At 42.8% G+C, this 22,009-nt stretch overlaps 1 protein-coding gene and 1 long non-coding RNA gene across 12 annotated transcripts in view; one reads left to right on the top strand and one right to left on the bottom strand.

The window, feature by feature from the left end:
* The window catches only part of LOC112987795 (ubiquitin-associated protein 2), a 172,339-nt gene extending 157,227 nt beyond the window's left edge, over nt 1–15,112 (bottom strand). Inside the window, exons 1-2 of one of the 9 annotated variants that reach the window (XM_064502627.1) lie at nt 14,684–14,831; nt 6,894–6,973 (exon numbers count right to left, since the gene is read on the bottom strand). In XM_064502627.1, the coding sequence (XP_064358697.1) occupies nt 6,894–6,963 (70 nt within the window). In that variant the 5' untranslated portion in view covers nt 6,964–6,973; nt 14,684–14,831. Of the gene's footprint in view, nt 1–3,401; nt 3,424–6,893; nt 6,974–13,654; nt 13,787–14,683; nt 14,839–15,036 lie in introns of those variants that run through there. The other 8 variants (XM_064502630.1, XM_064502628.1, XM_064502632.1 and 5 more) reach the window with 8 other exon arrangements.
* On the top strand, nt 13,812–21,728 carry LOC112987796 (uncharacterized). 3 transcript variants are annotated; one of them, XR_003260377.2, is made up of 4 exons: nt 15,317–16,420; nt 16,558–16,681; nt 18,689–18,812; nt 20,429–21,728. It is a non-coding gene; the product is annotated as an uncharacterized LOC112987796 (long non-coding RNA). The 3 variants fall into 3 exon arrangements; XR_010386302.1 differs by lacking the exons at nt 15,317–16,420; nt 20,429–21,728 and adding an exon at nt 13,812–13,883 and having other exon boundaries at nt 18,689–18,925; XR_003260378.2 differs by lacking the exon at nt 20,429–21,728 and having other exon boundaries at nt 18,689–18,925.
* Nucleotides 21,729–22,009: the final 281 nt, after the last annotated feature.

The raw sequence follows: 22,009 nt of genomic DNA, 5'->3' as shown, positions 1-22,009 counted from the left end.
CAGCAGCCACACACCATTATAACATAGGTAGTGTGTGACATTTCACTTTTTTTTTCCACGGTCTAGTAGAGCAAGACTTGATCAGGCCCTTTGCACTCAGGAAAAAAAAAATCATTAAACATGCCTTTTAGGCGGTTTTAAAGATTTTTTTAAAAAAACCTCACAGGAAAGGGCTCTGCCAGCAAAGTACCACTATCTTATATAAATCACTTTGAGCACAAGTGGGCAAACAGAGACTTGTATCACCCTTACTGAGAAACACTCTTTAATGCCCCAGCTCTTGGATACATGTTTGCATCCAGTAACTTGTAGTGAAAAACACCCTCAAACAAAAAAAGCTTGGAAGTGCTTCTCTTCAAGCAAAAGGAGAATATAATCAACCAGTATCAGGATAGTCTGACTAACATAGCATATTTTCATCTAGAATTCAACCCTTCCCCTCAATCATAAAATTATCTGTCTGTATTCAATTTCAAGCATTAAACCTAGAGACTCAAACTACCCTAAAATAATTTAACTAGCACGAGTAATCTTCAGTGATTTTGTATATGCCACTACATTTCCAATGCTTTTTTGCTGGTCATCTCTCAGTGTCCCTTTCACAGGGCTAATATACTTCATGTCCACTCCCTCCCTATCAAAAGCCCCAGCTGGAAAAGGCTTTCTTCCTCTGCCACATCATTAAGTCACAACAGTCTCTCCAAGGGGGGCGAAGGAGGAAATTCAGACAGACCTCTCTAGAAAGATGGGGCTGGCTCACTTGGAAGCTCTTCTTCAGATGGCTCCCACCACCAAAAATCACAAGGCAAAGCCTCCACTCACTGCAGACTGTATTACTTTGTACAGTTTCCCCTTCCGTCTGAGGTGAATTCAGGGGTCAGCTAGAAGTCTGGGTGAGCTCAGGGCACATCCATATATATAGGTAAGCAAACAGCTGCAGAGTATGAACTAAACAAGTTATGGATGTTCTCTTCAAAGAATACATGGAAAGGACATATGATCTCACGCCATACACTGGTTAAGCTATCAATATCACAAGGAAAAAAATAATAGTACTTAAGTATCCAAAACATCTCAAATCAGAACTGAAGTACACCATCAACAGGATATATGACTTTCTTGTACCGTGACTGACTTGTCTCAGAACCACTACTCCTTGCACATCCACTGACATATCAGCAGGACCCTTTCAAAACAGTATACACCTGGGGCTACTTCAGTATATATAGCACTAGCTATAAGCATCCAAAGACACTCCACAGGCTTGCAATTTGTCAACAGTACCAATTGCAAGACGCAGTGTTAAAATTTTAAATGAATCGCATCCTCATCAATCACGACTGTTAAAATCAATGGTTAGATATACTCACAAGATGAGCAATACATGAAACTGAAAAAAAAAAATCAGGTTTCTGTTAAGTCATAAAAATAGATATTTTTTGTTCTGGTACCAGTCTGAATCTGATCAGCTGTCCTAATAAGTTTTTTAAAAAGATGCTTAATTGCCACAGGACAGCAAAGACACAAGCGCTTGGGACTGTCAGTTGACCAATTACTATTAAACTGCAGAAATGCGTATTTCAGCTATTCACTCTGATGTAATTACCATATCAAAACAGCCCTTAATATTTACCGCAGTTCACATGTGAAAAAGAACGTAGTAAAGAAGACTCGAGATGAAACCTGGAGATTCAAGCTGAAACCTGGGTGTTCCACGTTACAACAAGAAATAGCTTCCACAAGCCCAGAGTCAAGATAATACTCGGAACTGGGACTCTGCTTTGACCAGGGTTCTTCTAAACAAGGTGGCACGCAGTGAACAGCAGTCAACATAGGCTATGCTGCTGCCAAACAGAAGAACATGCTCAACGCTTCTGTCCTCCCTGCCCCCCTTTCTGCTCCCTCCCGCGCTGCTGAATAGCGCTCTCTTGGAACAGCTTCCAAAAGAATTCCTTGAATAGAAACAGATACAAGCAACGGGACTAAAAATAGCCAAGTAAGAGTTGAGACATTTATGACGTTCTCAAACCGGCGGAAACAAACTCAACTGCATCAAAGAGGGCACCTAGTTAATTCACACTAGAGCTGACAACTTGGAACAAAGTCGAAAGCATCACCGTGAAAAAAGTTGTTCAAAGTTTCAGATGGGATGGGGACATTTAATTTAGACTTGCACCATTTTCATCAGTTCACAGATTTAAAAAAAAATGTTAAATTAGAATCAACAAGTGATATAACAGCAAACACTCCAAGTAACCTAGTACGGCTGTACCTATAAAGCGTGCTAAAGACATCATTATATCAAATTTTGAATTCTAGCTTCACAGTTTGGTAGCAATACCAAAGAGGTCAGATATCGTTTATATATCCGTAGAGAGCCCTACTTCCTGAACTAGGTATTCAAGGAAGAAGCACAGTAAGATCACACTTTCAGAAAAATAAAGAAAACCAGAACTCTCAAAGAAAATACTTAATTTTAAAAAAAGCAGGATATTCTAGAATATCTTTCTATAATTTTCCCCAAGATTATGGTATTTTTCAAGCTTCATCTCAGGCCACAGAAGAATCCACTAAAATAATAACCTAGTTTTTTTTTTTTAGTAATATATACTATTCTAAATAAAAAATTCCAGAAAGAAACAACGATTTAAGTTAGTATTAAAAGCTACTTTCCTTAACAATCTTATACTTTCACTGTGTATAAAATCTTGTTGAAAACTCATGGCCCTTTGGTTCAGTTTTCCAAAGTGAAAACTTTCAAGAAGCCGGGTTCTCTGTTCAAGCTTTTTATCAGGTGCTCAGAGAGGAGCAGTCACACAAATAGAACTGGAAACTGAAAAACATGAGAGACCCTTTATTTTTCTGCCAATTCTGGATTGTTCCTTCTATAGTCTTGACCAGTGCTAGTGTTTTGCATAGCTTTAAACAATGCGAATTTTATTAATTTCCTTTGACGTTAATCTGCGTGTTAACCTGCTTCAGTCAGGAAACTGGCCTTTTTGGTTTTACTCCAAGTTTTCCCACTTGAATTTTTGGGTATCATTTTCCTCAGCATCACAGCTCCTCAACTTGGCATGATGCAAAAACACACATACTGTTGTTCTGTCTTCCTAGAATTTGTAACGAGGCTAGCTCTAACATTGCTTTAGACCAAAACGATACACAACTATCCGAAGAAATGAATGACTAACAATCTGAACAACTTCAAACATACAACGCACTATAAAGGAGAGGGTAAATACAGTGCCTGCCACACAGCATTTAAATCTAGAAACAGGAATAAAATGATTCAGACTGTTCTTGCATGTTCAATGTTAACAAAGCAGAACAGAAATTTATCTCCCACTTCCTAGTTCCTTTATCTTTCTAACGAAAATATGAAAAAGAGACAAGCGGCTCACCTGTAACTTTAAATTGCCAGAACTTTTAGTGAAATTAATTCAGTGTTTATTTCCTCTCCAACTTGCGTGGAAAGAAAACCAAACACACACCCTCAGGCTTCTTCTAGATATATACTCACTATCCACGCCCTCCCCCCCACAGCTTTATCTTTCTCCTGCAAGTCTTGACGGACTGAAGTGTTTGGCTGCCATGCGTTTTGTATTTCCAGTAGGCTGCTGCTCTCCTCCACCACCATGTCTTTCCAAGCCAGATTACCTTATAATAAAATTGAAGAATGCACAAAGAATCAAAATTTTTCAAATGTTTGCAATGTCTGAATTAGCACGTAAAGATTTTTTTCCAAAACGCCCTTCCTCTTGATAAGCCATTAAGAAACTACATTTCAAAGGATTTTATTCGCTAATTTTCTTAAAGCTTACATGTCCTATTGTCCTTTTCCCTATACTTTTATATTCTGTGGGGTCATTTTTGACTATGCTGTATTAAACTAACTGTCACTGATTCCATGCTTTGCCCACAGAGGTATGCTGACTGGATATACTGTGCCACTCAATGTTAAAACGTTCATGTAGAAATTCTGTCACAGAAAAAACAAAACTCTGAAACATCCTGAGACATTAGTAGCTAACTGTATATTCTACTAACAACCTAAAACACCAAGCACACCACTGTGAGACCAAGTTACTCGCTTCTGTCAGAAAAGTAAACTACGCTCTTAATTTTAGTTTCTGAAACAGCTACCTCATCTTAACTGCAGCACTTCACCCTCAGCGCACAGGTGAACTGCAAGACTGCTTCTGGAACACACATTTTCATAATTTCAGCATAAAACTGTAGCAAGAGCATTAAAACATTACAGGTATCAGTTGTAGAGACCATACTGTACGTATAAAAGCTTCACTGAATACACACCTTGGTCATGTCAATCTTTAAAACCATTTTGACAGAAGATGAGTTGTAAGTATCAGTCCATTTCTTTTAACAAAAGAGATGCCATAGGTACACAGAAGTCAAGGGATGAGCAAGGGACAGCCAAGATAAAATACTACAAGTTTTAAAACCTGGGTGACAAACTTAAGTAACAGTTTTTTAGTCAAAGTTGATTAAACAAATCAAATGCTATTCTACAGATGGCACAACAATTTTCAGTCATTTACAGAATGTTATTAAAAAATCCTAGCACAAACAACTGCTAAACACTGCTGTAAAAAGCAAGATAACACTGTAAATAAAGCAAGCAAGCAAGGGTACAGAAGTTTAAATGCACAACAGTATGATATTTTAAGGTATTCTCAATTTAACACATGAAAACTGTTATTCAAGTTCAAAGAGTACACTGTCCAAAATACAGCATTTTAAAAACTAATAAGAACAACTCGATTCACTAGGATAGGTGAAAATAAAAATCTTCAGCAAGAAACAAAATGCAACTCAGCATGTCTACATGCTTCCTCTGATAAAAACAACAATAAACAAAAAAACCCCAAACACATACAGCTAAGAGGGCATCCTTCACCCAAAGCTGTAATCAGGAGAAAGTAAACTGCTGAAGCTGCTCACTATCTCATCCTCAGGGTAAAATCTGCAAATCCGCAGGGGTTTATGGCATTTTCTAAAAGAATACAAGCTTCACAACATGTAGCCACTGCCCATGTGATCCCTCCGTTTTCCCCATTTCTAAAATTAGAAAAACACATCTTACCCACCTTTTTGTTGTGCTTTAAAACACAGAGGCACCAGGCACTAGTATGACCTCAGTTTTAATACCTTAAAAGAACCTTGCAGCGGAGTCTGAGTCTGACAGTTGTCATGGACGTTTCTGTGAGATCACAACTACATCACAGGAATTTCTTTCCAGAATGAAATGCAAGAGACTGACAAAAACGTGACAAAACAGCTTTTGATACACTGCATTTAAACTTCACTGATGACATGGATCTGAGAGCAGCAGTTTTAGAGAGTAGAATTTTACTTCTACTTATTCATGAAAGTCCACTTGAAGAGTTACAAATATATCCAAGAAAAATATTCTGTGCTCTTTTCAGAATTTTCTTCCAGAGAAAAGAGGAAGAGAAGGAAAAGGCACATTAAACAGACTATGTTGTTGCCAAAGGCTTAAGGCAACTTCCCTTAAACTAATCTAACTCCTCAAATGTTATATATACTTCTAATGCAAACCAAAAAAACCTAGAACACAAAACAGTAAGACTAAGGCCTTCTATATGACAGATGATTAGTTAGAATTTAGTATGTATCACATATGCAAGCACATTTGAGAACAAAAACACTTGTTCAATTAAATTGTCACAATTTCTGTCAAATTAAAAAAAGGAATAAAACTGAGAGCTTGAGGAAGCCAATGACGTCAGGTGAGAAGAAAAACTAGGATTAAACCCAGTGAGTCAAAAATCAACCTCACATGCTAATGTGAAGCCACAGAAGGCTGGCAGCTTAAAAAAACAAAACAAAAACAATATTTATCTGGGACTCAACTGCCAGTAGAAGTTCCAATATGCATGAAATCACAAAACGGAAATTGTTGCTTAGAAGTACAGTTATGTCAATCTAAAATTATTATGCTGTAAACAAATATTTCTTTGGCTGAATTTTTTCAAAGTTTGAGTTAAACATCTAATTGCAGTATAGGACTTGAGTGCCTAAATTCCATCAGCTCCTTCAAAAATTCTAATCTTCATTACCAGAAGCTACCTTTTATCAACACATAAAGATATGTACTTTTAAACTATAATTTTATATTTGGTCTATAGTTATTTCATTCAGTTTGTATTATAGAAATGTATTGAAAATAAACTAAAGTGTTACCAACTCCTGAAGCTAGGATGCTTTGGATTCAAATAATACTGTAAAATATTCAAGGCATCTCTATAAAGTTTTAGGAAAACACAACTGATGGCACCCTTTCACCATTTTCTTTAACTAAAAATTTGGGTTATTTTAAAAAATATTTTAAAAATACATAAAACTTCCAAAAATGAGGAGCTGAGGCTAAGTCAGTACTTTAACAGAATTTGAGACATCCCAGAACTTGCACTGTTTGGAAGACCAATTTACAACAGGTCCTGGAAAATCTAAGTATGCCACTTTTTCCAAACTGGGCTTTAAGATTTCAAGAGAGCGGAACACCACACTTTTTTACCCATAAAATATCTTACTACTATAAAACATGAATAATAGAATCATTTTTGTCTTCAGCTGAATGCTTTTAGACTTTAACTATAATAAAATAGTAGAATTTAGACTTACATTTTAGCAATGTTAGTTTTTGAGCTATGTTTATGTGAGGTCATCTGGCAAATAAACTAGGAAGTCTGAAGTTGAGATTTTTCAGGAAATACAAGAAGTGGTAATGGTCTCACTATATTAAATAGCAGAGCTAACAGAGCTAATTTTCCCATCCCCCAAAATGCCAGGAGATAGCTTATCCCTGTCCCCTTCAACACTTCTCCCTCAAAAAAGGACAAAGAGGTTACCTTTAACTGAAAAACGTATTGTCCAGTGTTTATGTTCATACTTCAAATTCTGGAAAAAATGGCAAGTCATCAGTGCTGACCTACACACATACATAAAGGCGAAACAAAAATGCATTTATAAGAAATATCAGGAGAAATATATGCAAAACACGATCTCATAACTTTACAGTTCACATCACTGAAGCCCTACTTGCTACACAGCTAGATACTAACAGAGCAACACCCGTTCAAAAGACTGAAATACAGTCACAGTATCAAATAATTCACCATGTAAATTTAACATATGCAAGCGATGCAAAGAACAGATACTCCCTTCCTCTGCGCCAAGTACTCCATTTGGTCTTGTCATTCCCAGTGTTATTTCATTTTTAACCTTCGGTGCAGTTTATCAAAGCAGGAACTTTGTTTGTTTGTTTACAAAGACACACCTAAGGTTCACCAGCATTAACAACTTGATTTCTGCTGCAAAGAACCAGACTCTGGATAATTTACATGAGCAAATAAAAGTAACAACACATCATATTACTGATCACGAATACCAAACTCTCCTCCATTTTTCTCTCACCTCGAATCTGACTTATAAGCACCCCCAAGTCACATCCTCCCCTCGCTTGTCCACACTTCACAGGCAACTCATTTTGTCCCTCTCCCCCTACATACTGCATCAAGACCTATTGTTCAGTCAAAAGAGAGAACATACTATCAAAAGAAGAGGCTAACAACGGATCCTGACTCTTCTGCAATACTGTGAAGCAAATACAAGTGGAAGTGTTGCACATCAGCTTTTCAATCAGGGTCTCTTGATAAACAGGATATATAACCATAAAACCAGTTCCTAGTCACCCAGCACTCCTTGATGTCCTGATGGCGATAACAACAACTCTAGTTATTAAACTCTTCTCATTTGTTCTCTCCTACATTCAGTTCCATTCCCAAACATTCACTTGTTTTTTGCCAGGCAAGAAAGCTTTTAGTTACCACAGACTGACTCAATGTTCAAAACTTGCTTGTTCTGGCCTGCAAGGTGAGATGCGTCACTCAGTAAGTTTTTCTGCTCAATTTTTGCTTAGATATTAAAATCAGCTGAAAAGGGATGGTTCTTAGGTCTTTTGCCCTGAATTTCACCATATTTAGGGCAGGCCATTTCATAACTACAGAAACACTACCTTCTATTGATGAGTTATCTTAATACATTTGTTCATTGAGAAGAATAGTTAAAATTATGAATTTTTTCTCCCCTCAGTCCCATGCCACAAGAATTCAAAAGCACCCCCACCAGTCAGCAGAATCAGCAAGGGAGGTAAGTCATACAAATATTTGAGGTAAGTTTTCTAGCAGAAACTAAATCTCTGACTGTTATTTCTTTTCAGAGGACAGTTCAAAAAGAGCTATCCCAACATTTCTCAGATACAGCATGATTACCCATGAAGTCATTTCAATCATCTAACCTCATTTTAAACTTTCTCTACAATTTTGTTGTTCTTTTCTTTGCATTTTGTTCATCAAGGATAGGAAAAACAGACTGCTCCATTTCACTTTTAGTTTACCAGGACTTGTGTAACTCTGCAAAATTTTCACTTTAACCTCCTTACAAAGTACTTTTAAAAATCATTCTGATGCATAGTGCTTCGTAAAGCAAACTACTCAATGTGCAGAAGTGCAGTAAGAACTCAGCCTAACCCATCTTAAACACTATATATGCACTAGACCACCATTCACAATCCATGCAATTTGTAGACAGAATATATATAGGACTTGGGCAGTTTTATCACTGTCAAAAGACTAAATTTTTGACCCATTTCCCTAACAGAACACATGGATTATATTATAGCCTTCAGTTCTGCTAGAATTCGGATATCCAATTACTCCATGATTCGCATTTAAAATATGAGTCTCACTATATTTTTGCAGCATTTTTGCTAAGTGTATATCCAAAATCCATTCACCTTTCCACATCTCACGAGTCATGAATTACTGTCACCAGCACCTCTCCTAAACTCAATCTTAATCCATCCCCTTCTCAAAGGCATGTAAGAAGACATGACTTTGAGTTTGCCTGAAGGAAAACGGATTTGACTATGTAAAATAAAAGTAGAAGGAAGTCTTAGAATTGACAACCTGTTATTAAAAATGCCTCACGAGCAGCTTCATTATGGACAACCTTTAAATTCCAGCATCTTTGCTCAAAGAGTCACGTAAAGAAAAAGTGAAAGTCTATCATTCCTTCGATTAAATCAAGTAGGATAAAGGTCATTAGGACTTATAGTACACCAGAAGAGAAAACTGTAGACAATGAAGACTGTACTACAGGGATAAAAAGTATCTTGCTGCAAGATACTTTTTAAGGTGTAGTTTCTTCCATAGCATCCTGCAGCACTTCTAATCATACAGAAGAACGATTCAAGAAAGATAATACGCATATTTTCCTAAGACACAAAGAAAAGTTCCTGGACATGGCTGCTATCTGAAGAAAAAAAACTTTCACATACTCATTAACTTGCCTCCACTGAGCTCATAACGCTGCTTCAGTCTTCTCTAAACTTAATTTCAGACATCTAGCCCTTGGCATTTACCCATGTTCAAAACACTCGGAAACTCGTTCGGTGGTTATTGAAAGAAAGGTAAAGCACAAGACTGGGAAGTGAAATTCTGCTGGTTTTAGTATTGCTCCTCCCCATTGCACTTAGGCACCCAAAGTTAACATCTGTGAGTTAGGTCACTGTCACGTCAGTCTCAAAATGGATCACAAGTCAGTGGTCTGAAGAACTTGCGACCAAAACCCAAAATAGAAGACCAGTACCAAAAGATATCTGTCCCTTGAGCCTCAAGAGCATGGACCAGAATTGGTCAGTTACACTGAAGGACATGCTCTGTACATGCCTCGTTTCAGGAGGATTTGGCACCAGGATTCCTTTCAGATTCACACTGCAGAAATTTATCTAAGATGACCTGCAAGTTTTAAAATCAAGTAAGAAAAACAAATGCAAGACTTCAGAGAAAAGAAAAAAAGATCAGTAGTTGCCTCCAAATACAGGAAAACATGGACAATGTGATCACAGGAGATATCACTCAAACGTTTACCATTAAATATCCATAATTCAGTTAACACTTAAAACCAAATAGAAAGAGCAAATAAAAACAGTTTCAAAAGCCATATGCTCCATTCTTCGTCATTATATTCACCATTCTCAAAATACCTACTTGGCAAAACAAATACAGGAGAAAGAAAATCTTAGTTTTCTTTGCTCAAAAGCAATCTCAATATGGTCTCTAAAGCATCATCCTGCAAACTCCTACTTCTAGAAACAGGATTGCAGTCATAAGAAACAACTGAAATGTTCTAGGTGAAACCCATGCCACACACAGTAAAACTGCAAAAAGACTTCCTTGCTATACAGCTACCACTAAGTATATTTAAGAACATGGTCATAGCTACAGAATTCAAGTTTTACACCTTCAACCACAGGGCTGTCTAACAGATTAAGACAGACTTTTTTTTTCTTCCCTTAAACTAGATCTAAAAAAATGCAAATCTGATGGCTCAAATCTGAAGGTTGAAAGGAAAATATTTTTGTTTTCCTCATGTAACTTAGAATTCAAACGCTAAGTGATTCTGGAACACAAATTCTGCTGAACTAGCATCTCTTGCAGGTCTGGAATCAACTGGGTTTCTTGTGCGATAAAGAATACCATAATATTCAGAACAGGAGTACTACTCCGGGTGAACCTTAAGTTTGGGAAAAGATCAAAGCCCCCTCAAAACTGGAAACATGTCTTTGTTTTTAATGCAAATTGGTACATTTAACCAGGTTAGTGGCTCCTCCAAGCTATTCTCTTGGAAGACTGATTTAAGAAGGTGGAGAGGGAAGGGGAAAAGCTTGATGAGTTTACCTTCAAAAGAAGCCACAGTATCTCCCAGCTTTCACAAAGACAGACAGACAAAAGAAAATTTCAGGAGAACCGAGAGCAGAAACAACTCTATCCAAGGGAACAACATGCAAAGTTGTTCACGCAACCTACCTTGCAAGTTTTACAGTCTATAGAGAACATAAAACAACACGCTCAGCAAGAGTTGTTAAGTAGCAAAAGCAAGCTGAGCAAGCCATGAGATCTTAAGCATAAGGCTGTATCACCTTTAATCTACCTGCTAAATCCAGGACTGTATCTTGTCTTTAGTCACTGTTTTTTCTTCATAGTATTGAGAACTAATGGAGGGGATAAAGCCGAAGATAACATACTACTAAGTGGACTGTAAGACCCTCCCCAAGGTGGATCAGGAGTTCTGACAGTCAGCTGGCCAAAATTAAACAGCATGGGCTTTCGTGCTAGAGCAAAATGGAGAAACTTTTTGTACAATTTTTGAAAAACATGAACTTGTACGTATTGCAAAGGAGCTACTTCACAACTTTTCATTATGTCTATCACTACAAGGAACATAACCTGTTTAGGGAAATTATATGAAAAACAGTAGAAGTCCAAAACAGGTCTTCTCTGAAAAAGAAATTTGTAATGGGCTGCAAATGAGCAGACTGTATCAGAAAAAACAAAATCCAGCAAAACACTATCACACAAAAAGGTATTAAAGTGGATACTACTTGTATTTCCATTCAACAGTTTTGAAATATACAGATACATCACCAGGAGAGTTTCATCTATCTGCTCTCCTATTAAGGGGAAAAGTCACTTGCCTTTTCTTTCAGCAAGGTCATACAAGACTGTTGCAAATCTGAGAACAAAAAAAAGTTCTTCAGATCCCTGCTCCTGTGCTTTTACTAAGTAAAAGTCAAAGATAAATTAATCAAAGATATATATGTGCATGCTTATCCTCTCATGAAAGCCCTCTTCCAAGTACTGGTACTAAACGTTACTGATATCACTAATAAACATCACTATTAACACTAATTATTAATAGAATATTAATACTCTATGATACATATATTTCTCAAGTAATAGTCATAGGAGCATAATTAATAGTATCACTAGGGGGACACTAGCCATAAAACACACCAAAAATTGAATTTTATTGGGAAAACATCACTTAAAATAAGTCAGTGGAAAAAATACAAAACACCAAAAATTTACTTCTTAAGTTCCAAAAGAATAGCTTTAAAAGGGGAGAACTGAAAAAGAAAAAAAAAAAAAGAAAAGGATTCTGGTAATTGACAAGATTTTTCCTTGGTTTTTTTTTTCCTTAGCTTCCTTAGATTGCAGTGGTAAGTCTGTTAACGTCAAAGTCACCTAAAATGGTTAAATTCCTTCACAATTCATGGCACCAGGATCCTTTTTGAGGACTGGCCAACACAACGCAAATGAAACAGCCAGCCTTAATTTCTGAATTTCCCTTTGTTTTTATTACTATAAAAAATTAAATCAATACACTGATAGAACTGCAACTAGAAAGAGCAGAATAAAGCTTTCCCACTACTCTCTGCCCCCCTCTTTAAGTTACCAAATGTTGTTGAGCTTATAAACACAATGCATACTCACTTCCCACAGTATACATCAAAATTTGTTTACACCAGTTAATCCAGTCTCTCCACGTAACATTCTAGGAGCCCCAACAATGCTGCAAGCTGATTCAGCTTTGCTTGCTTTTAAGTTACCTAGTGTAAGGTTAAAAATAAAATCTTTAAACTAGTTAGGTCAAACCACCACACAGAGATCAGGCTCAGGTATAAGTACTGAGTCAGTCAGGTAGGAATCCAAACCCAGATTCCACTAGAGAATATGATATAACCAAGGGAATTGCTAAAAGGACCTGGTAAATATTAGAAAAAGCAAGGCCTTCAAAAGGCTAAGCTGATGCTGTTTGTTGTGAAGGGCTCCATTTCAATGGAAAGTGCTACTCCTGTAGGCCTGCACATCCTCCCCCCTCCCTTTCCTTCACTCACATCCAGCTCCAATTTCTCTCCTTGAAAAAAACAGCTGCTCTCATGCCAGGAAGGCCCCTCCATTTCACCAGCCACCACCATCCCAGAGGCTATTGCCTTGATCTGCTGCTTTATTATAAGCATTCATCATTTACTCAAATCAAGATGACTAGGGTCTGACTGCTGCTTGGTGGCAAGAGAACAAGTGGGCTGGCCCTTGCGAGCTTCCCCTTGCAAAGCTCAACACAAACCCCTTAGTTTCTGTTTCACAAGATTGTACGTTCCTTTGAACACAGTCAAGAGGGCTCTGCATGTCCATGCTCTGGATGTTGACACACCTAGAAGAGAGAAGCTTCAAACCTGATTCACCCTGACCTACTCCCAGGCAGTACTGAACAGCATTTCAGACGTTTCAGCACATTTTTTAATTCTATTTAACATCACGGAGTTCAGATCCTTGCAACTGGACTTGAAGGGGAAACAAATCCCTTTCTACACACTGTTTCTTGTGTGTTTCCAACAGTTCACTTTCCTGCTGTGATTTCCTTCAGCAACAACAGCAAACACAGAGGAGCTTGCTTTTTCAAACACACATAAGCGAGCCCAACAGCAAAGCCCTGCCCTGATACAGTTCTCAGCAGCTACACATAATCAGGGGCAAGGAAAGACTAGGTAGAGGAGGTTAACAGAGAGAACAGTTCATTCGTAGTCATGTCCTCAAGTAACCTGCTGTCGAGATGTTGTTAGCAAATTCTATGTAGCTGCAACCCTGATGGTGACACGGCTGCCCTGCCCCCCTTACCGGAGAGGATGCACACAGGAAGGAGATGAGGAAAGACGACATGGAAGTAAAGCTATACATAATATACAAATCAATAGTTATTCACCCACTTGTTCCTTTCCTGGGCTGTCAGCTCTCCTTGGACCCGATTCGGGATTAGGAACAAACCTGAAGGCACACCCCCTCCACTAGCACCACTCTCCTCCGAGGGGTCCAGGCGGGACCCCCTTGCTCACACACCCAAGGCCTCCTTCCTTCCTCCCTCCCCTCCTTCGCCCGCAGGGAGCGAGGAGAGGCACGGACCCGTCGGGAGAGAAAACCCCAGGCCTCTTCTGTAAGGTACGGAGGAGCAAGGAGGGGGAGGAGAGAGGCAGCAGAAACCCCCGCCTCAGCAGAAAGGGTGCCAGAAGTGAGGAGGGGGGAAGCAAAGGCGCCTCACTCACGGCAGCCGGAGGGAGAGGCGGGGGGAGCCCCTGCTCCCCTCCGCGCGGGGGATGAAGCGCGCCCGCGGCGCGGCTCGGGGCAGGGCGCCACCGCCGCCTGCCGCCCCGGCCCTCGCAGGGGCCTGCGCTCCGCCGCCCCCTTCCCGCGCCCCTCGGGGGGAGCGGGGGGGGCCGCGCCGGCGATGTAGGGCAGGGCGCAGCCTCCTCCCAGGCGGCCGGCAGTGGGGAGGACGCCAGGAAAAGTAGGGCAGAGCCGCCCCCCCCGCGGCGAGAGGCGGCCGAGGGGCGGCAGGCCCCGAGCGCGGCGCGGCGCCCCGCGGGGAGGGGCGGCCCCGACGGACGGGCGCCCGCCGCCCCCCGCCCTGCGGACAAAAGCTCCCGCCGGGACGGGGAGCCGGGCCGCCGCGACGGGACGCGGCCCAGAGGCCCCCGGCGGTGGCGGCCGGTTGGTGGGGGGGGGTCACCGCCCGCCCCCGGACCGTTGAGGGGGGAGGGGCCGCGGCGCCCCCCCCGCCGCGCGCGGGCTCGGCCCCCTCCCCCCGCGGCGCGGGGCAGGCGGTGGGGGAGGGGGCGCAGGCCCGCCAGCGCGGCCCCCTCCACCGCCCCCCACCACCACCCCCAGCCCCGTGGGGGGGGGGGGGGCGCGGGGGCTCCGGCCTCGCGGCCCCCCTCCCCGCGCCCGGCCCCGCTCGGTACCTGCCCAATGTGCTCACAAAGCAGCAGCAGCAGCGGCGCCCACCACCGTCACGTGACCGCCCCTCGCGTCTCTCTCTCTCTCTCTCTCTCTCTCTCTCTCCCCCCCCCTCTCTCCCTCTCCCCCTCCTCCTCCTCCTTCTCCTCCTCCTGCTCCCTCCTCCACGCGCGCGCGAGGCCGCTCCCCCGCCACGTGACGCGGCGCCAGCCGGCGCGCTCGCCTGCCTGCCTGCCTGCCTGCCTGCCTGCCTGCCTGCCTGCCTGCCTACCGGCCGGCCGGCCCGCGCGCGCGCCCCGCCCCCGCCCCCGCCCCCCCCAACCGCGCGCGCCGCGGCCGCGCCTCGCCCCTCACACACCGCCAGCGCGCGCTCTTCCGCCTCCCCGCACCACGTGAGCAGGGCGAGGGAAGCCGGACCCTTCCCCGTCACGTGACCCGGGCTCCGCGGAAGGGGAAGCCTGGCACCGCCCACTACCCGGGCGCTACGTCACAGGGGGGTGGGGGGCCGTGGCGGCGCCGCGGGGAGCGTTTCCTAGCGGGGCCTCCCTGCCCCTCCCCACGCCGGTCGGCGCCGCCCCGGGGCTGGTCGCGGCGTGGCCGTTGCCGAGCGGCCGTTGCCGCAGCGCGGCGCTGGTGCGGAGCGGAGCGGAGCAGAGCGCGCCGGTGGTGCCGCGGCGGCCTGAGCGGCGCCGGAGGCGGCCGGGCCCTCCAGATCGCGGCCCTGTTCGCCGAGGTGGCGGTTCCCGCTGAGGGCTCTGGTTTTGTGGTCCATTTCTTGTTTTAAGGCTTGTTTTTTTCTCCCCCCCCCCCCCGGTCTTGGCGGAGGTGGCTGTGCATGTCGCAGTCGTTACGCCCCACACATGCCCTTCGGCCCCCCAATGCCAGGCATTGCGTGGGCAAGAGGTCGGGGCTCTCGAGAGCTCCCCGGTTCCCTCTCTGGAGGTTTGGAGGTGTTGCCATAGGGCCTCAGCTGTCCCCAACCACCCTCAGGACTGGGGAATCCAAAAGCTGCTTTGTGCTCTTGCCGTTCCCTAGAGCAGCTGGGAAAGGAGACGCAGTTTTGTGCTTACGTGTACTTTTTCAGTCTTATGCTCTTTTGCCAGGTTGGCTGCCCAGAGGCACCCTGTTGTCAGGAGGAGTCCCGCGAGGCACCAGGCCAAAGGATAGCTGCAGTGCAGGAGGAGCGGGGAAAGGAGAGGATGCTGGAGACTACTGGAGAGCAGAAAGGGAGTGGCACTGCAGGAGCAGGGCTGGAGCGCTCCGCGCAGCTTCTGGCAGTGCCCCAAAGCACAAATGGCAACCTAAATTGAGCGGTGACAGGGCAGACAGTGAGGAATAGAGGTAGCTTGGCCTCCAGGGAGGGGAGGTTCAGGCTGTGATCCAGGAAAAAAAGAGAACCTTTCCCTTTCTCCTTTCATCCTGCTGTGAGTCTTTCCCCCTGGGCCCTGTGCAACAACTCTCTGGTTGCCCAAAATGTAGCAGATGTACCCTTGTGGCAGTCCTTCTTTGTAAGGCCTGACATATTAAAAGGGCCGGGGAGGTTACCTTAGCCTATGTGGAGATTTGTCTCTGCTGAGCAGGCATGGTTGGTAAAGGCACTTGGGACATGAGATGTTGGAACACTTGTTCATGCCATGGTGCTTCCAGAGATAAGTGTCCTCTGGTTTTTGTCCCTTTCTGTGGCCTTGCTTCCATTACTGCTGTTTGTTCATCCTCTTCTGCTTGACCACCAAGCTGTCTAGGTAAGTAGAGAAGGACATCAAATCTCATTTTCCTCTCGCCAGTATCTGAAAACTAATCAATGTTGGTTTTGCTTTTGACTTCTCTGCTTAGCCAGAGTAGATGGATTTAAATGGCCTGCTTCCTTGATTTCTATTAGATGGGCAGGAGCCATGACAGTTCGCATCATTTGGAAGCAGCAAGACCTTCCCATCCCCATCTTCTCCCAATAAAACAGAGGGGCCTTTAGAGAGAAGTCGAACTTCAGCCCAAACAGTACACAGGTAGTGTTGATTTTCTTGAGGCAGCTGTTGATATTTTGCTTTATTACTATTGGGGGGAGGGAATTAATTATAGCTCTAAACAGAGTTTCACAAGGTTTGTGACAAACATGTCTGCGGCTCCATAATCTGTGCAGATTTAATCAGCAGTATTAGCATTCTTTCATCATGACTTGGCAATACTATGCTAATCAAGATGGATATTTGATGTGCAGCACACAACAACAAAGGGTGAGAGCTCTTGGGATGCTGTAGTCAGATGGTGTGGTGCCAGCTGGAGGATGTCTCCAAATATCACACGGAATCCAGCCTAGGAGCATTTGGAATAAGAGAAAATTAAATGAGGATGCCAGGACAAAAAGCAGTGTGGACTTCTCTCTGCTGTGTGTGGAGTAAATACAAATGGGAAAATAGTGTACTTTACTATTAAAGCTTCCAGAGGAGAGCTAAAGACAAAATAACGGAGGTTCAGGGACAGGGATTCTTGCCCTTGCTCTGGATGTCCAGTACATCAGAGTTGGAGAGGAGACCCTGAACTAGGCAGAGCAAAGGTTTGACAAAGCCTGACAGGCAAATCCTACCTACTTAGCTACTTAACTCACCCACCTCTGCCTATGTCATGACTTTATCAGCCATTACAAGGATTTGCAACCTTTTGAGTTTTCCAGCTACTAAAAAATATTCCAGTGGAGGAGCAAATCCCACTGTGCCGTATTTTTAAGCTTCTTTGAGGTGTGCTTTTCTTAGTCACCTATTGCAGATTTCTTAAATAGTCTGCAGTCTGCATACCACAGGCTGAAAACCACCATTGTGGTGGGGTGGCAATCTGCTTGTCACTCAAATTTAGTTTTGTTTTGTTTTAAAAAAGGTACTTGTGTTAAGAACACCCCCCTGTTCCAGAATTCTGTTCTACTTCTGTGTTACAGACAATAACGATAAATGAGAGCCATCTGTTCCTCACAGGCTTGGCTGCTAGTGACCAATCATCCCTCCTCTTGATAATGCTCACTTCTACTTCCTACGCTGCCTGCGCTTGCCTCTCAGACTGTCCAGACAATGAAGTTCAGACCAGTTTTTCTCAATTTAGTCTGAAGTTTGCATTTTCTTTTTGTTGTTTTTTTTTCCTGAACTATATCACTTGGTCTAATACAGATATTATTCTTCTCTACAAACTGATCTTATACCATTAACTGATCACACCTGCATCAGCAGCATTACCTTTCTCTAAAAAGGTACTCTAGTAGCCTCAGAGAGCCAACATAACCTAGTCGTAGTCACAGACTCCATCAAGGAGATGGTCCATGCTAAAGAACCAAACTTGACTTTAACATTTTAGTTGAGTTTGTGGGGAATTAGGAGTTATAGTGGAGCAATTGAAAATCTTGGATGCATAAAAAAGTTGCGTCAAGAGATATTACCACTGGGTGTACCAGGAGTTACTGCTGCCATAAGACTTGGGATGATGTTCTTAAAAATTCAGTCTAGAAATGGGTTTTAATGCATTTGTGTTAATATCCATGCAGAAGCAAGGCTTCATCAATGTTTGTACTTGAAAGAGTTGCCATTTCAGTTATGGAAGCAAGCCCTTCTAGTATAGATGCTATTCACTGATTCAGAACATTAATGGTAGAAAGGGTAATGATATCATTGTGTCTGGTCTTCCTAGAGCCCAGGCTATTAAAGTTCCTAACATGCAGGGGCTGCATTAGTCCCTTGTGTCTAAGCATCATCCTGGGAATTCATGCTGCATTGCTTGTTCACTGTAATCCTTAAATCCTTTCAGAGTTGGTGCCTTCCTGGTGGCAGACCATATTCTGTAGGTGCAGCCTGCAGCCCTTGCTCCAAATTTTCTAACCTTGTAATTTGGCTATATTAAAAAGATGATGCATTTTCATGTGACCAGATTCTGAAATTGCTCTGTAAAACTGCCCTATCCTCTTTGTTATTTTCCATTCCTCCAAACTTTCCTGTGAAATATTTTATCTGCAATGACTTTATACTTATTTCCAGATTGCTGAAGAGACTGTTTAATAAATCTGAGCCTGGTATTGATCCTGCAGAACCTCATTAGAAACACCTGTTTCAGGGAGGATGTTGGCAGTCCTTAATCCACGTGGCATGTGCTCTGCTAATGGTGAGCACTACCTTTGTTCTGTCATACTCCCAGATTTAATTCTATGACATGCTGGCTGTTATCTTTATCAGCCAAACAATCTCTAAGAATTAAACAGGCTTTGTTTAACAAGATTTGTTTTCTACACAGTCATGTTGCCAAGCATTAACTGTATGTGTAGCCTTGAATTCTTTATTAGTCATATCCCTTATCAGTTTTCCATTATTTTACCTGCCTGTTACATCAAGGAAAGTAGTCTGTAGGTATCTGGTCAGCCCTCTGTGCCCTGCTCACACAGTGGCGTGCTTCCAACCTCCTATAATTTCCCAAGATTAAAATTATCCCTATCAAGCCAGAAATTTCCTTTGCCAGCTCTTAAAGAAATCTTGGGTGCAAATACCCTAGGGCCAGTGATAGAAAAGCATTTTCTGACTGTTAAATGTTACTTAGTATTAGTGAGACCATCAGTTAATAACCAACTATTTCTTCTGTCCCACCGTGACACTAGCATAGGATCCTGCTTCTTCTTAATGGAACAAATATTTTTAGAATGCTTCTACTTTTATAATCATCTGTTAGTACTTTTAAAGCAGTCTACTAATGGGCCAATACAATTGCTAGAAGTTGTTCTTTAACAGCTTAAAAGTTCTTACAAGCAAAAAAAGTCCTTTTGCTGGTATAGGTTATAACAGTTCCTCTAGCAGAATAAAGTAGAGGAATTTGCTTTATCTGTTTCTCTTCTAATTTAGTTACAGGCCCACTCATAATTTACCTCTGTGCAATGTATCCAGGTTTCAGATCAACCATGCAGACACGCACGAGTTGTTTTCATGCAGAGCTAGTGCACTCTGGGATGGACGATTAGCTCAGCTCCACAAGTGCAAAGCTATTTCAGTTACTTGGCCTCATCAACATGAGCCAGCCATTGCTGAGTTGATGCGAAGTTTTATTGAACTAATATTGTGCCCCATTAGAGACTTTTAAGCATCCTTGCCTGATGCTCTACAGTGCTTCTCTCAGTGCTCACAGAGCGTCTGCATTTATCAGATGGGTTCTAATGCGCCTAGTGGAATCTTAACCCTCCCTTCATGCCGATAATGGAAATGCGCCTGTAATTCATTGGTAATAAACTAGTAGTGTTGTAAAGAGGAAGCTAGATGCTCCACTATTTGCTGTTTTCCCTAGACTTCAGCTTAGGATAAATGACAGCTACTTTTATCCTGCAATGTATTTTAGAGAATGTGTAGAATAGAATGTCTGAGGATATTTGCCAGCTATAGTTAAACATCAGTCACCTGCTATAAATTATAAAAGGGCCATTTGTAGATGCAGCAACTGGCAGTGGCAGGAACAAATCACTGAGCTTGAGAGGATGGGGGAATACAGACTGGTCAGCCTCGCCTTAGTCCTCGGGAAGGTGATTGAGCAAATAATCCTGGAAGCTGTTTCCAAACATATTAAGGACAGGAAGGTGACTGGGAGTAGTCAGCATGGATTTACAAAGGAGAAATGATGCTTGACTAGTCTAAGAGCCTTCTATGATGAAATAACTAGCTCAGTAGATGAGGGGAGAGCAGTGGATGTTGGTCTTGATTTTAGCAAGGCTTTTGACACTTTTTCTCCTAACATCCTTGTAGACAAACTGAGGAAGCATGGCCTACATAAATGGACAATGAAGTAGACTGAAAACCTGGTTGAACTGCTGGGCCTAAGTGCATGAAGTCCAGTCAGAGGCCAATCACTAGTGGTGTATCAGATGGGTCAAGAGTGGTGCCGGTACTGTTGAACGCCTTCATTAATGACCTAGACGATGGAACAGAGTGCACCCACAGTGACTTTGCAGGCAAAACAAAACTGGAGGGAGTGGTTGATGCACCAGATGGTTCTGCTGCCATGCATAGGAACTTCAACAAGCTGGAGAATCACAGAATAGTTGAAGTTGGGAGGGACCTCTGGCGAACATCTGGTCTAGCTCCCCAGATGGACACACTGCGGCAATTCCAGCAAAGGGCCATGAAAATAATTGAAGGACTAGAGCATTCGACATATGAGGAGAAGCTGAGAGAGCTGGGATTGTTTAACTTGGAGAAGGCTCAGGGGGATTTCATCAAGGCCTGTAAATACCTGTTGGGGGTGGAAATAAAGATGGAGCCAGACTCTTTGCAGTGGTATCCAGTGACAGGGCAAGAGCCAATGAGCACAAGTTGAAATACACAAAATACCATTTAAACATAAGAAAAAACTTTTTTACTGTGAGGGTGGTTAAACAATAAAACAAGATGCCCAAAGAGGCTGTGGAATCTCCATGCTTAGAGACAGTCAAAAGCCACTGGGCATGGTCCTGGACAGCCTGCTTTGAGCAGGGGGGTTGGATCAGATGGTCTCCAGGGCTTCCTTCCAACACCAACTATTCCATGATTTTTAGAGTATAGGAATGCAGCATTTGGGGGTTTGACTAGACCTTTTTGACCATTTCCTATTCCAAGGGTGTGTCATTAAGCTGAGGGAGAAAGGCAATGGGGAAGACCATGACATTTGAGCCAGATTTTTTTCTGTAGTTACTTTTTCTGTAGAGTGCAGAATTTTCAAGCTCTGGATGCTTCCCTCATGCTAAGCAAAGAGTTTAGCAGCCCAGGGCACAGAACTAAAACCTTTTCCCAAAACCAAATGTGCTCCAAGCACAACACACAACAGCACCAAGGTGACAGTGAAAATAAATCTTTTGCAGTCAAGGCTTATTCATACAGGTAAAAAGCTAAAGCTAAGTTCCTGTGTCCAGCACCCCTCAGCAGCAGGAAGCACACTGCCCCCACAGCAAGTGAAGAGGTGGATAATGCTTTCATGTATTTGCTAGAAACAGTCCAAGCAACTGTTACTTTGACTTTTTGACCACAGCTGTGCACCTAAGGCCTGTGGCTCATCTCTTACCTCTCCCAGCTTGTGGTATACCTTAATGAAGAGGGGCAGGTAAGAGCCTGTGTGCAGGATGGTGCTTTGGAGCAGCTGATCAGTAGCTTCTGAGTGCCATGTTGGCAGCATGGTCCCTTGAGCTGTGCAGGGGGCTGAATCCATTCTGACATTTTTTATTCCAGATAAGGAGGCTGGGGGGAGGAACTGAAGAGGTTGGGAGACAAAGCACTGAGGTGCTTGTTTTCTCTTCACTGTGAACTTGCTCACTTTCAGTCTCTAACAGAAATGGGATTCCCATGCCCCAAGAA

Source organism: Dromaius novaehollandiae, chromosome Z, assembly GCF_036370855.1.
Source record: "Dromaius novaehollandiae isolate bDroNov1 chromosome Z, bDroNov1.hap1, whole genome shotgun sequence".
Classification (NCBI taxonomy): domain Eukaryota; kingdom Metazoa; phylum Chordata; class Aves; order Casuariiformes; family Dromaiidae; genus Dromaius; species Dromaius novaehollandiae.
The sequence above is the reverse complement of the archived record's forward strand: the minus strand, read 5'-3'. Positions and strand labels throughout refer to the sequence as shown.